The 15,773-nt window shown below is 39.9% G+C and overlaps 1 protein-coding gene and 1 pseudogene across 11 annotated transcripts in view; one reads left to right on the forward strand and one right to left on the reverse strand.

Moving 5' to 3' along the window:
* RNF38 (ring finger protein 38) overlaps window positions 1–15,773 on the forward strand; it is an 88,031-nt gene that overhangs the window by 58,869 nt on the left and 13,389 nt on the right. For all 11 annotated transcript variants that reach the window (XM_006143763.3, XM_027770038.1, XM_027770037.1 and 8 more), the window contains 5 exons: window positions 5,994–6,161; window positions 7,670–7,840; window positions 10,730–10,891; window positions 11,214–11,320; window positions 14,412–14,496. In XM_006143763.3, the coding sequence (XP_006143825.1) occupies window positions 5,994–6,161; window positions 7,670–7,840; window positions 10,730–10,891; window positions 11,214–11,320; window positions 14,412–14,496 (693 nt within the window). The remainder of the gene's footprint in view (window positions 1–5,993; window positions 6,162–7,669; window positions 7,841–10,729; window positions 10,892–11,213; window positions 11,321–14,411; window positions 14,497–15,773) is intronic.
* On the reverse strand, window positions 2,735–4,429 carry LOC102490690 (thioredoxin-dependent peroxide reductase, mitochondrial pseudogene; annotated as a pseudogene).

Genomic DNA, 15,773 nt, shown 5'->3' on the forward strand with positions numbered 1-15,773 from the left:
CAGAAAGCGAGAAATCACCCCCCAGGGGAGATGGCCACACCACAATCCCTGCTCCCCCATTCTCCGCTCAGGATTGTGGGCACACACGCACGCGCGCCCGGCGTGAGTTTTAAGCCACCGGGTGATGCAAACCGCAGTCGACTACATGGGAGTCCAGCGACATAGCCATTACGCTAACTGCTGGTCCCTAGAAATTATTTTTTTAAAGAGTTTGCACAAGGCCAGTTTTATGATACAGTGGTTTAGCAGTGTATGTCACGTGTCCAACTGTATTCACATCCTGGCCCTAGTGGCTCAGAAAACATGCTGAGGCATATGTGTGTACATGCCCAAAATCCTAGGAATAGAATGCCCAAAACATCCCACCCTCTCTTCCTCTCTCCCTCTTTCCACTCCCTCCCCCTTTTCTTGCTCCTCCTTATCCTCTTTCCTGGCAGTACAATACAATCTCTGACTATTAAAAAAATTTTTTAAAAGAGGGGCCAGCAGGTGGCATGCTGATTAAAGGTGTTGGATTTACAAATGACTGTGGTTCAGGTTCCAGACCTGGCTCCTTGCTTTCTCACTTTCCTTCTCTTGTTCTGTCCCTCTCTAGTCAAATTTAAATAAGTAAGTGAAGGAAGGAGGGAGGGAAAGAAGGAGGAAAAATTTTTAAAAGAGGAGGTACCAGCCAGTTGGTGGCTTGCTGGTTAAGGCAGATGGATCCCATATGGCTGAACAGTTCAAGTCCCCTACCTGGTAGTTTAAGAAACATACTGGGCATATGTACTGTGTGTGCATACCCAAAATCTAGAGAGGAGAGCTGGGTTAAGGTGCTGGATCCCCATAGCCAAGAGTGTGGTTTGGATCTTGGACCTGGTGGCTTGAAAAATAAGCCAGACATATGTGCCCAAAAATGTAGGAGGAGCGTAGAGGAAAAAGGATTGATGCATAACCATACCCTGCTGGGGGTGATTGCTTACTTTCCTTTCTCTTTCTAGTAAGCATTCTTGTCCTCTGGTAGATTTTTTTTTTTTCTTGGAGAGATTTTTGCTATAGGGCGCGTGCGCTCTCCAGACAGACAGAGAGAGACATAGAGACAGAAAGCAAGAAATTACCCCCCAGGGGGGATGGTCACGCCGCAATCCTTTCTCCTCCATTCTCCTCTCGGGATCTTGGGCACGCACACACACGTGCCCAGCATGAGTTTTAAGCCACCAGGTCCGGGACGCAAACTGCGGTCGACTACGTGGGAGTCCAGCGACATAGCCATTACGCTAACTGCTGTTTCCCACCTCTGGTAGATTTTTAAAAGAAAAAGGAATAATAGAAGGTACACATCCACACATTTATAAGACCCTCAAAAAATTTTTTCTGGTTGTAAAATGTAGCTGAGTAATACCTGCTTCATAAGGGACATTGGGAGAATTTTCAAAGTTAATCTGTTTTCAGCCTTAAAGCTAGTACTAGTAGTAAATAATAATATATTTACTTAGTTGTTACTATTATAATGACATTCTGTATATACCCTGGGGGAACATAAAGAAAACTTAGAGAAAGTTCCAAAAATGACTCAAGAATAGTAGGAAGATCTGATTACTATAGAAATGTGAAAGCTAGAGACTAACATTTTAATAATGCACGAATTATTTCAGACGTTATTTAAAGGAAAATTATCTAATTTATTTTACATCAGAATAATTTTAACAAAAGCAGGAAAAAATAGTAATTCCAAAAAAACCATTGGAAAAAATCTCTCAAATGCATATGAGGAATTTCTTTTTTTTTTAAGGGTATTAAAATTATAAATATTTTTAAATAGGTTTATTTTCTGTTATACATCTTACATGAGACACTTCAAGAAAGAAATTAATTCCAATGATTTCAAAATATATATGTCCTGGATTGAATGAATAGCCTTCATAATTATACCTAATCAATATCTAGAAATGTATAAAGATACTAAGTCAGCTAACAAGTAAAATAACCATGTAAACTATAAACCTCAAGAATGGGGACCATACATGATCAGTTAAGTCAGTGTACCACTGTGTTTTTTTGATAACACAATTCACATTGTTTCAGTCACAGGTACATCTATTGTGAGTATTAGACTGCCAATGCTAACAGCTTAAAACTATGATCTTTGTTACTTTAAAAAAAAATCCAGTTTAATGCAAAGAAATCAAAGATTTCAGGACCCTTCATCAGAAGCTTTTGATGCTTGTTGTACTACTTTGGTGTAGATAAACTTTCCATAGGGCGGGCACCACCACGCCCAGGATAAACTTTCAAGTAAGGCTAAAAAAGAAGAGTTACCTTTACCCACTGAAGACATGGTCTAAGATATGTGTGAACTAAGCAGTCTGTAATACTAGCTAGCCATTAAGATGTTACCAGTACAGGACTCCTTATAACAGCGCTAACATTAGCCAGAGTTACAAAAACAAGACATTTAGAGTTTTGTTATCAATACAGGCATAGCTTATTTTTTTGCTTTCCGTAAATCATTGTGTGTATGTATGTGGCTTTTTTAAATAATTATTTTATTTAATTCCATTCATTCATTTATTCATTTAAATTTGACCAGAGAAGGACAGAGTGTAAGAGAGAGAGAGAGAGAGAAAGTAAGAAAGTGAGCCACCTTGTGTGGGATTCGAACTGTAGTCGCCTATGTGGGAGTCCAGCGCCCCCAACCACCTGCCTCCTGCTAGCCCTCAAACCTTTGTTTTTGAAATGCTAAAAATGAGTTCCAGCTGTCATTCATTCCTGGTGGGAGGAACTGCAGGCACACAGGAGATGATCTACTGATTTACCTTCTCAAAGTACTCTTTGCAAGCAGTCAGACTTGGCTTAATTGTTGGAGAATCTGGTGTCCAATTTGCTGGATAGACTTCTCCATGACTTTCTACGAACTGGAATGCCTTCACCAAGTGGAGGTTCTCTTCCATGCTTTGGCCCACTATAAGATCATTGACAGTCAAATGCTTGAGGACTCCTTTGGGGTCAATTATGAAGATTCCTCTTAGCACAAGACCTGGACCTTCTTACAGCACACTGTAGTCTTGAGAAATTTGTTTAGTTATATCTGACAAGAGTGTGATGTTCATGTGGCCCAGGTTGCCATTCATCCTTGGCCTGTTTGTCCAGGCATATTTGCAAGACAGCAAAAGTGGGAATCCACTGAAACTGCAACAACTTTCCAGTTCACATAATGAAATACATTCACTTTGTCACGAAAAGCAATAATTTCTGTAGGACACACAAAGGTGAAATCCAAAGGATAGAAGAAAAGCACCAAATATTTCTCCTTAAAAGTCATCAAGGCTTAAGTCTTTGAACTCTCCTTTGACAATGGCTATACCTTTAAAGTAATGTGCATGCTGGGTGACAGCAGGAGCCTGTTATGAGGAACTGGTCTTAAAGGCAAACTTGCTTGTCCAGAACCAGACCACAATAGATTTATCAAGCAGGTTCTTCCAGAAGAAGCAAGCCTAAGGGCTGCAGAGACAAAAATGCCCCCAAGGAATGGTGCTCATAGGTAGGGCAATGGAGGCTGGAGCAACCTTCCTACAACCACAGCCATCTTCAGTGCGCCACGTATGAAGAATTTCTAAATAAATGTTTAGAAAACAATTCAGCAGTCTATGATCAAATAAGATTTATTCTAAAGAAGAAAGGAGAATTGGGACCAGCACTTAGCGTAATGGCTATGTCGCTGGACTCCCATGTAGTCGACCATGATTCGAGTCCAGGACTTGGTTGAAACTCACGCCAGGCGCATGTGCGTGCGTGGCCAAGATCCTGAGAGGAGAATGGAGGAGAAGGGATTGCGGCATAGCCATCCCCCCTGGGGAGGGTGATTTCTCGCTTTCTGTTTCTCTGTCTCTCCCTGTCTTTCTGGTGAGCACACACACCCTATAGCAAAAACCTCTCAAAAAAGAAGAAAGGAGAATTTAATATGTAAATATTCATATTACATCAGAAGAAAAGCTTGAAAACCATATGATTATATAATAGATGTTGAAAGTAGTTAACATTTAATAAAAATTCTAGTAAAATAGAGCAGGAAAGAAATTGCTTAAATATAATAAATAGAATTAAGAGCATATATCTTAATCAGTGACAGCCAAGTTAGCAGTGAGAGAGAGACGTGTGTACTCTGTTCATTTAAAAATCTTACAAACCTTAGCAAATACAATAAAATAACGTAGTAACAAGTGTAAAATGTTGAAAGAAATATGGGACCAGCAGAGAAGGGATTGTGGTGTGGCCATCCACCCTGGGGGGTGGATCTTGCTTTCTGTCTCCCTGTCTCTGTCTCTGTCTCTGGTGAGCGCACGTGCTCTATAGCAAAAATCTCTCTTAAGAGAAATAAGTAATTGTATATTTTTCTCCTTCATTATGAACAAAAAAAGCAAAATTCAGGGAAGTGTTTACAAGGTCCCATTTTGATAGCTGGCTCTATAGTCTAGTAGTTAAGAGAGCCAGATCCTCCATGGCCAACCATGGTTTTAGTCCTAGCCCCTTCAGTTTGAAAAACATGTCAGGCACATGCATGGGCATGCCCAAAATGGAGGGTACTTTCTACGTCCCATTTTGTAATGTCTAATGACTAAATACGTCTATGTAGATAGGACTATATGAACAAAAAGAAAAATATGGAGAAACAGATACTCTACTTTGGGGGTAGGTGCTAAAGTGAAGTTGGAATGGTGGTGAGTGGAGCCAAAGAAAGAAAGGCTGTATTTCAGAAAAAGGAAAATATTAATGTTATGCGTTGTATCTACATATTGAGAAATTAAAGGAGAACATATGTAATAAAAAGTGGAAAATCTGAGTAGGCCAGTGGTACCATCGGAATAAGCTTTGCCAGAAGGAAAGGAGGTGATTTAACTTTTTTTTTATATTCTGCATTGTTTCACTAGTTGCAATTAAACAAATTTTTTTTCTGTTGAACATGACCAGGTATTGGAAGATATAAGCTTTCATTTTTCCAAAAGTTTCTTTATTAGAAGTTTTCTCCTCAATCCATTACTCTCTTGGGGTTTTCAAATGTCTTTTTTTTTTTTTTTTTTTAAGAGAAATTTTTGCTATAGAGCATGTGCACTCACAGAAGAGACAGAAAGATAGACAGAAAATGAAAAATGAGTTTTAAGCCACTGGGTCTGGGGCTCAAACCACAGTCAGCTCCACGGGAGTCCAGTGACATAACCATTATGCCATCTGCTGACTTCCCCCTTCCCCAAGTCTTTAATATTTTAAGAAATTTTTGCTGTTCACGTAAGCTTGCTAGAAAGACAGAGACAGTGAGACGGAAAGCAAGAAATCACCCTTCTCCCCCAGAGGGGATGGCCTTACCGCAACCCCTTCACATTCATTCTCCTGTCAGGATTTTGGGCACACATGCCTAGCATGGGTTTCAAGGCGCCACATCTGAAATTTGAACGTCAGTCAACTATGGAAGTCCAGCAACAGAACCACTCCGCCATCTGCTGCTCTCTTTTTAACTGTCTTTGAAGAAGGAGTTTGACCCTAATTCTGCATGGATCTGATATACTCTTGAAATTACTTCCCTGTACAAAGACAGTGAATGTTCTGGTTTAAACTGTTGGAGAGATACGTTATGGAAATCTGTGGAGATGGAAGGGATATCAGTAAATGCCCAGATGTTAATATTTTTTTCTTTTTTTTTTTGGACAGGTTTTTGCTATAGGGCATGTGCGCTCGCCAGAGAGACAGAGAGACAGAGAGACAGAAAGCGAGAAATCACCCCCAGGGGGGATAGTCACGCCGCAATCCCTTCTCCTCCATTCTCCTCTCAGGATCTTGGGCACGCACGCACATGTGCCCGGTGTGAGTTTTAAGCCACCGGATCTGGGACACGAACCGCGGTCGACTATGTGGGAGTCCAGCGACATAGCCATTTCGCTAACTGCTGGTTCCCCCAGATGTTAATTTTTTATAGTTAATATTTTTAACAACTAAAGTTCTAATTTTTTTCCCCCTAATAGCTGCATCAAGGCACAGTTCCTGTCTCCTATACAGTAACTACAGTGGCGCCACACGGGATTCCACTCTGCACAGGCCAGCACATCCCTGCTTGCAGTACACAACAGGTCCCAGGATGCTCTGTGGTTTTCAGTGGACAGCACCTCCCTGTCTGTAGTGTGCCTCCTCCAGTAAGTCTGTTCCTTTATTCTCATTAGACTTAGTGTTAAGCACACCAATCTGGGTTTGGTTTTGTAATTTATTCCTCAGAAAGCCCTATTTAGAATGACTAAGAATATTATGTAAGGGAATAAAATTAAAGAGGCTGGGTTTTTTTTTAAGCTTCATTCCAAATAAAAAGCACAATTTTATTTCTATAGAAACCTCAATAATATCTTTATAGTTAGAACTATAAATAATAACTGTTTAATAAATTTAGCTTGAAAACTTGACTTTATGTTTTTTAAGTTTATTTCTTCCATAAGAGAAACAGACAAAGATCCCCAACAGGATTACCACCTCAAGATCCATCCCCAGTCTTAAGCCAGCTCAGATCACAGGCACGTGCACACATGCGCCCATAGGTAGAGAGGCTGTGGGGCACAAACCCTTGACCTTCCCATGTGTGTCCAGTTGTATGATCACTATGCCATCATCTGACCCCCTTGGTATATTTTTACACTAATTAAATCATACATATTTGAATTCCCTGAGTGTCAATCCTGTTTCCTCAAATATCAGTACTTCTTATATTAAACTTTTTGTCTTAGTCTCAGAGACCTTAATGTCAAAAGTAATATTTTAGCACTTACTGAATTTTAGTAGACCTGTTGAGAGCTTGGTCTTATTCCTCACCCTTGGAATCCTAACATAAAATGGTGTCATCACCATTTTAATGTTGAATGCAAAAGTTAAATAACTCGCTTTATGTCATAGAGAAATAGTAGGATAGAGCAGAAGAATTCACGCTTACTACTTTTTGCCCCTGACACTTAGGCTTTCATCTACTAACCTCCAGTTCAGCCTTTTAATTGTACAAACACAGGTGAGAAATCCAGAGGACTTAAGTGACTTATTTAAAGCCAGTAAGGTCTTCAGAGGAAAAGCTTGGCAAAACCTGAATATAACACTGATACTCTAATCTGAATGTGAGAATAGTGTATGTACTGCCAAAGTGAGCAGTGTATGTGAAATTAAAACAAACATACACATAGACACAATCAATACCGATTAATAGATATCATTTCCCTAACTTGGTTTCTTAGTAATAGAACCATTATGTTAAATTTGTCAACTAAAATATTGAGAAGCCAGAAATTAGTTGTGAGTTATGGTTATATAAAATCCTACAAGACTGAAGAATTTTATGGAATTGCAGTAGTATCCGCTGTATCTTAAACCAACTAGAGAGAGTTTCTTCTGTGCAGTACTTTCCGACCCATTTCACAGATGTTAAAAAAGGCTGAATTTAAGATCTTTTGACTAACTGGTAAGAACTATATAAAATGCAGAATAATTACTAGTTACCAGTACTATACCAATAGATGTAACAGTACACTAGTATTTCTTTAACATGAGCTATTACAAACATGTATGATTTAGGGGGAGGTGTGGCAATGATTTTAATCTTACCATCTTTTTTTTTTTTAATTAATTATATATTCTGGTATTTTTAAACAAAAAATACTTTGTCTTACAGATGCTTCAGGCATGTTCAGTTCAGCACTTACCAGTACCATATGCTGCGTTCCCACCTCTTATTTCTAGTGATCCATTCCTTATACATCCTCCTCACCTTTCTCCCCATCATCCTCCTCATTTGCCACCACCAGGCCAGTTTGTCCCTTTCCAGACACAGCAGTCAAGATCGGTAAGTATCTCTTTGTTGTGTTTAATTTTCCCAGAATGTTTAGACCAGGCACAATTATTTAGTAGATGTAAGTTATTGGTATTTTATTTATTTATTTATTTATTTATTTTGGAGAGGTTTTTGCTATAGGGTGCGTGCGCTCGCCAAACAGACAGAGACAGAGAGACAGAAAGTGAGAAATCACCCCCCAGGGGGGATGGCCACGCCGCAATCCCTTCTCCATTCTCCTCTCAGGATCTTGGGCACGCACGCACACGCATCCGGCGTGAGTTTTAAGCCACCGGGTCCGGGACGCAAACCGCAGTCGACTACGTGGGAGTCCAGCGACATAGCCATTACGCTAACTGCTGGCCCCAGTTATTGCTATTTTAAATACTAATGTATTCTTATGGTTCTTAAAATAATTAAAAGGAGGGCCAGCAGGTGGCATGGTGGTTGGGGGTGCTGGACTCCCACATGACTGACTGCGGTTCAAGTTCCAGACTTGGTGGCCTACTTTCTCACTTTCCCTCTCTCTCACTCTCCCTCTCCAATCAAATTAAAATAAATAAATAAAGTTAAATGATAAAATAATTATTTTTAAAAATAACAGTTATAGGAATATACAAACATTCATTAGTATAACTGTCTTGAATTTGCTGGTTTCCTAAATTTTTCTATTCGGTTGTCAGGAAAGTCATGATATTTTTCTGTGTTAAAATGCATCATGAGTTTCTTGACGACCCAATCATTGTTTTATTGTTACTTGTATAGTTTAAATTTGTGTCGTTTTTTTCATATCTGCAATCCTTTAGGAACTAAATCTGAGAATAAACCCTTAGTTTTATTGCCTTTTCCTTTTATGTATTTCTAAATTGGAATATGAAAATATAACATTATTAATACTTAATATTTGTATTTATTCAGACAACATAATTCCCCTCCCCCCCCCCGTTTTTTTGAGGTTTTTGCTATAGGCCGTGTGCACTCACCAAAAAGACAGACAGAAAGCGAGAAATATCCCCCAGGGGGATGGCCACCCGCAATCCCTTCTCTTCCATTCTCCTCCGCACAAGTGCCTGGCATGAGTTTCAGCCACTGGTGTGGGACTTGAACTGCAGTCGACTATGTGGGAGTCCAGTGATACAGCCATTACGCCAACTGTTGGTCCCCAGACAACATAATTCTATTGCACCTCAATTTTTTGGGGAGACCTGTTTTTCCAAACACTATAGTCTGTTAGAAAGCAGCTGATATAGTCTGTTAACATAGTTAATTCTGTCCTAGGACTAGTATTGAGTAAGTTAAAAAGGCACAGAAAGGATCTAGTTATTTTTTGGACAGGCAGAGTTCAACATCTGAGCCATCAGGCATTAAGGAGAATTAGGAAAGATAACCTATGAAAGTTGTCAGAATAGAAGATTTCAGCTCTGTGAGAAGAACTGATAGTCTTAGTATACAGAGCCTAACCATCACTTAATACGAATTTATGCAACATACTAGATACAAAGAGGGTGAGTGTACCTGGCCGCTCTCCCTGAAAACTAGAAGCATTTATGACAGAAGTCATCTGAAAAGTTAGAACTGCCCCTGGGGCGAACCTCCTACTGGTTAAGGGAATAGGAACCACATGGTTGCTGTAGTTTGAATCCTGGCCAGGCAGCCTGTCAGATATACTGAGTATTTATGTTCATGTATGCTAAACATTTAAAAATTTCAATAGGATGGAGAAATGGAGGAGAAGGGATTATGGCATGACCACATCTCATTGGGAGTGAAGGGTGCTATCTTCCTTTTCTCTTCTAATCTGTTAGAGAAACTACAGCATAATACCTCCTCTGTATCTTACTTCATTTAGCCCTATCTCTGATTTATGAATATACAGCATTTTATATTTCATCCATGAAAGCTTTAAGTGTCTGAAAATCCTTTTAGTAGTTGTGGGCGCCATAACTTTAAAAAGTCATTTTAACTTTCATATAATTGGCTTACTATGTAACTTCTTGTCTTTACTTCTCATGTTAAGAGAAGGTTCAAGGGGACCAGCAGGTGGCGGTGGTTAAGCCACTGGACACTCTCACGTGGCTAACTGCGGTTCGCATACCGGACCTGGTGGCTTGCTTTCTCACTTTCCCTCTCTCTGTGTATCTCTCTCTGGTCAGATTAAAATAAGTGAATTAATAAATAAAATTAAATAAATAATTATTTTTAAAAAGAGAGAGAGAGTAAGTAGGTTCAGATAGAGACCAGCAAGTGACATTGTGGACTCCTACATGGCCAAATGCAATTTGAGTCCTGGACCCGGTGACTTGAGAATCACGCTGGGTACGTGTGTACGCATCCCCAAAATTCTGAGGAGAATGGAAGAGAAGGGCTTGTGGTATGGCTATCTCCCCTGGGGAGTGATTTCTCACTTCCCCTTTCACTGTATCTGTCTCTCTGGTGAGCACATGTGCCTTATAGCAAAAACCTTATCAAAAAAAAAAGAGAAGATTAAAATAGTGAAAGAAATATATCCTGTAATGAATAATAGAAATGTTTAGTAACATATTTCAGAGACTTGTATTAAAATTAAAGTTAGTGGGATCAATAGATGGCAAGGTGGTTATGTTGCTGTGGACTCCCATACAGTCCTGGATCTGGTGGCTTAATACTCACACCAGGTGCATGTGCGTGTGTGCATGCCCAAGATCCTGAGAGGAGAATGGAGGAGGAGGTATTGCAGTGTGGTCATCCCCTGGGAGTGGGTGATTTCTCACTTTCTGTCTCTCACTCTGTCTCTCTGGCGAGTGTACCCACCCTATAGGAAAAATCTCTTAAAAAAAAATGTTTTTCGAGTTTTTATTTTTGAGTATGTAGAACACAGTCCGTCTAAATACTGGAAGGATATTATTTCTTTTTTCTCCTCAGCCTCTGCAAAGGATAGAAAATGAAGTGGAACTCTTAGGAGAACATCTTCCAGTAGGAGGTTTTACTTACCCTCCATCAGCCCATCCCCCAACATTACCTCCATCAGCTCCTTTGCAGTTCCTAACACATGATCCTTTGCATCAGGAGGTATCCTTTGGAGTAGTAAGTTCCTACAAATTGCTGTATTCATTTCTTTGATAACTTACTTGTTCTGGGTTGTGTTTCAGCATAACTCTCAACATGCTAATAGAATTTTAACTGTTTTTGTAAACATTCAGTTGAAAAATTATATTTAAAAGTACACCTGAGTTAATGTTTTAAATTGGTTATTGTATCTCTATTGTTGCCATTTAAGAACTATTAAATTAACACTTGAGCAGTAAACAACTTTGGAGTTTTTAGTAGATATTAGACTTTATTTCACAGGTTAATTATTTGTAAATGTAGAATTATCTTATATCCTTTTGAACATTTCCCCCCACAGCCTTATCCTCCATTTATGCCTCGGAGGCTCACAGGACGCAGTAGATACCGATCACAGCAGCCAATGCCACCTCCCCCTTATCATCCCAGCTTACTACCATATGTGTTGTAAGTTTTTTATTTTAATTATTGCTGAATGTTGAAACCCTTGAGATTCTTTTTCTTTTTTGGATATGGTCTGTGCAGTCTGTAACTTTGAGTATGTTTGATGTTTATGTTTCTTTTTTGTCTTTGTTTAACTTCTTCCTTTCATCTGATTGTAAGGGTTGGTGTACCCTTGACAGAGTCTCACCATGCCATGATCTTTCCCTGAGCCTTCCAGGCATCTAGGATCATGGGCATGTTGGGGTACTCCGGACATGTTCAAGTCAGCCAGGATCCAAACCCAGGCCTCCCATCGCATAGCAGTACCTTACCACCTTTGCCCCACTGCAAGTGAAAATAATTATCTGGCCACATAGTTGGGCCAAATTATTTTTACCTTAAGCTGAAGCGTTGAGCTAGGACACCCAGTTAAAGGACAAAAGAATAGCAGGGACACAGAATGGAGAAGGAAGAAATCTATGAAGGAAAAAAATAGGCTTATACAAATAGAGGCAGAAATGATGAAGATTATTACCTCTTTTACAACTGGTATTACTGGTCACCACTTTAATTTTTTTCAATCGCCAGAGGGCACATGTACTCAACAGAGCAGTAGGGGGGAAAGCATCCCCCAGATGGGTATGGCTATACTGTAATCTCTTTGTCATCATTTCTCCATCCTGTTGGGATTTTGGGCATGCGTGCATACAAACTTGGCATGTTTTCCAAGCTGTGAGTACCAGGACTCTTAACTGGCCAGCCACATAGAATATGACTCTCTTAACCACTGTGCTATGGAGCTGGCCCCCATCACTTTTTATTACCCAACTTTTGATAATGTTTCTGTCAGAGGAGAGGACAGGCAGGAGAAGTTACTACTATGTCTTAGAGCTACTCTGTTAGAATTAAGTTTATAACAGAAAAACTGAAGGGATTAAACATGATACTTCTTTATTTCTCTGTCACATAATAAACTTTATAAGTAGGCAGTTTAAGGATATTAGCTGTATGACTGTGAGGAATGGTTTTACCATCCTGGAAATTTTATAACTTCTTCTATATGATGGTCCTCAGATTCTAACCATTAAGTCTACATTGAAGCTAATAAAAATGAAAATAGAGGCTTATGTGACCTAGTAATTAAGAGAACCAAAGCCCACATGGTCCACCATGTAGTTCAAATCCCAGACCTGGCAGCTTTAATAACTCCCGGAGGCTGGCAGGTGACATGGTGGTTGGGGTGCTGCAGTTCGAGTACCAGACCTGGCAGCTTGTTTTCTCACTTTGCCTTTCTCTCTCTCTGTGTCTGTCTCACTGGTCAAATTAAAAAATACTAACAACAAATGAATAATTCTTATAAAGAAAAAAACTTAGTGCCAGGAGGTGGTGTAGTGGTTAAGGCACTGGACTCAAACCATGACCAGCCGTGGTTTGAGTCCTGGACCTAGCAGCTTGAAACTCATATTGTGTGTATGTGTGCCCAAAATCCCAAGAGGAGAATGGAGGAGAAGGGATTATGGCATGTTCATCCCCTCTCACTTTGTCTCTCGCTGTCTTTCTCTATCTCCAGTAAGCACATGCACCCTATTAGCAAAATCTCTCTCTTAAAAAAACAAGGGCCAGCAGGTGGCATAGCAATTACATCACTGGACTCACACATGACTGATCACAGTTCAAAGCCCAGACCCAGTGGCATAAAACTCACACTGGGCGCATGTGCATATGTGCCCAAGGTCCCAGGAGGAGAATGGAGAAGGGATTGAAGTGTGGTAATTCCCCCCCCCGGGGGGGGTGATTTCTTACTTTTCCTCTCACTGTCTTTGTCTGTCTCTCCAGTGAGTGCACGTACCCCAAGGCAAAACCCTCTAAAAACAAAACAGACAAACAGAAACATACTGGGCTCACGTTTGTGCCCAAAGTCCCAGTGGGGTGGAGAAATGGAGGAGAAGGGATTGTCGCATCACCAGGCCCCATTGTGGGGTGCTTTCTTCCTTTTCTGTCTCCTCTCTGGTGAGTGTATATGCCCTCTGGAAAAAGGAGAAGAAAGGGAAAGATAGAGGAAGAAAGGGGATGGAAGAAAAAGTAGGGAAGGTAAGGAAGAAAAAAATGGTTCTTTCTGCCTATTTGCTCCTCTCACTGATCTGTCCTAGAAGTATTACACATATTACTGCTGCCTCTACCTCATTAACTAGAGTGTAGTCACATGTTTATAATTACCTTCAAGGGAAGCTAACTAATGTAGTCTTTATATCAATAGGTCTGTATCACAGTTTTTATACTTTTAGCTTTCTTTCTCTGCCCCTTATTTCTCTGTCCTACCTATCTACCTGTCTTAAAATCAGATAGAATAAGTATCCCAACTTTGTTTTTTTTTGTTTTTTGTTTTTGTTTTTGGTTTTTTTGGCGGGGGGAGAGGTTTTCGCTATAGGGTGCGTGTGCTCGCCAGACAGAGACAGAGAGATAGAAAGCGAGAAATCATCCCCCAGGGGCGATGGTCACACCACAATCCCTTCTCGAACTCCATTCTCCTCTCGGGATCTTGGGCACGTACGCATACGTGCCCGACGTGAGTTTTAAGACACCCAGTCCAGGTCACGAACCATGGTCGACTACGTGGGAGTCCAGCGACATAGCCATTACACTAACTACTGGTCCCCCAACTTTGATTTTTAAATGTTTTTATATAAGGTCTTTTGCATTTCCATATAAAACATTAAATCACCTAGATTCTACTAGGAAACATTTTGGGGGGATTTTGGTAGGGATTTCATGAAATCTGTAGCTCAGTTGGCTGGAGTAGGGGAGAACTGACCTTTTAACAATATTGAGTCTTTTAATTTACATTTTTGGCATATATTTCTATTTCTTTATCTTTATTCTAGCAGTATTTTTGCAGTTTTCATTGCACAGATCTTACCTGTTTTGTTAATTTTTTTCATGTTATTGTGAAGGCTATGTTTTTGCTTTCAACTTTTGTTGCTAGTAAAGACACTTAAGAAGGTTGCTACTCATTAATGCTCACTGTTTTCATCTTTGTAACACTGGCCTTTGTCTTTTCCTGTCCGTTTAATTAGTGTACTAACATATCGATACTAATGTGGTTGCTTTACTGCAGATCAATGCTTCCAGTGCCACCCACAGTGGGCCCAACTTTCAGTTTTGAATTGGATGTGGAAGATGGAGAAGTAGAAAATTATGAGGTTCGTAAATGTACTGTGTGTTAATTGGGGAATATCATGTGCATAAAAGTATTGTTCTATTCAATGCTCATTTAATTAAATATTTAATATTCTAAAAAAATTCTGTGAAAGCGGAACTGTTTGAGTTGGATGAGAATGGGGAAACTTTTTCGTATGTAGAGTTGAAGCAGGTAAGTGGTGGACATTTGTGAAGACCAGCATATAACCTGTGACTAAAGTGAAATATGATTGATAAATTCAACTGATTGTCTTAGAGTACCCTGCTAGTGAATGGTCATTATTCTGAATATTATGGAGGAAGAAGGAACCACTAAATGTTTTTGGTGCATATTGGCATCATATATCTACTTGTAAGTGTCAAAACACTGCTACTAGTATAAAGAAATAGATGGGAATGGTTAGAAGTTGGTGACAGGGAGAGGCTGGCAAGTGATGTGGTTTAAGGTGCTGAACTCCTGCATGGCCAGCCATAGTTCAAGTCCCTGACCTGGTGACTTGCTTTCTCACTTTCTTTCTCTCTGTCTCTTGCTGGTCAAATTAAAATAATAATAAAGTTAAATAAAATAATCCTTTTTCTTAAAAAAGAGGAGTTGGTGACAGGAAAACTTAATTAGATGTCTTAATAGGTCAGGCAATAAATGATAAAACCACTTAAGTTCTGGTGGCCAGTAGGTGTCATGATGGTTGAAGTGATTCCTACATGGAATCCCAGACCCAGCAACTTGAAGATCATGCCAGGCACATGTGTGTGTGTGCCCAAAATCCTGAAAGGAAAATAGAAGAGAAAGGATTTTGGTGTGGCTATCCCCCACAGGGGGATGATTTCTCACTCTCCCTCTCTCTTGTCTCGCTCTGGTAAGCTCACATGCCCTATGGCAAAAACCTAAAACAAAACAAACAAAAACATAAATTTTGATCTCTGGGAACTTTAAATAGAAAGGAGAGTACAGTCAGCAACTACTTTTTTTTTTTTTTTAAGAATTATTTGTATTTAACTTTATTTATTTATTTTGAGAGATGTTTTTGCTATACGGTGCATGTGCTCACCAGAAATACCGACAGAAAGTGAGAAATCACCCCCCAGCAGGGATGGTCACGCCGCAATTCCTTCTCCTCCATTCTCCTCTCAGGATCTTGGGCACGCATGCACACGTGCCCGGCTTGAGTTTAAGCCACCAGATCCAAGACTTGAACTGTAGTCGACTACATGGGAGTCTAGCAACATAGCCATTAAGCCATCTGCTGGTCCCATTTTAGTTTAATTTGACCAGAGAGGG

This window comes from Tupaia chinensis, unplaced genomic scaffold (assembly GCF_000334495.1).
Source record: "Tupaia chinensis unplaced genomic scaffold, TupChi_1.0 Scaffold000104_1, whole genome shotgun sequence".
In the NCBI taxonomy this organism is placed as follows: Eukaryota; Metazoa; Chordata; class Mammalia; order Scandentia; family Tupaiidae; genus Tupaia; species Tupaia belangeri.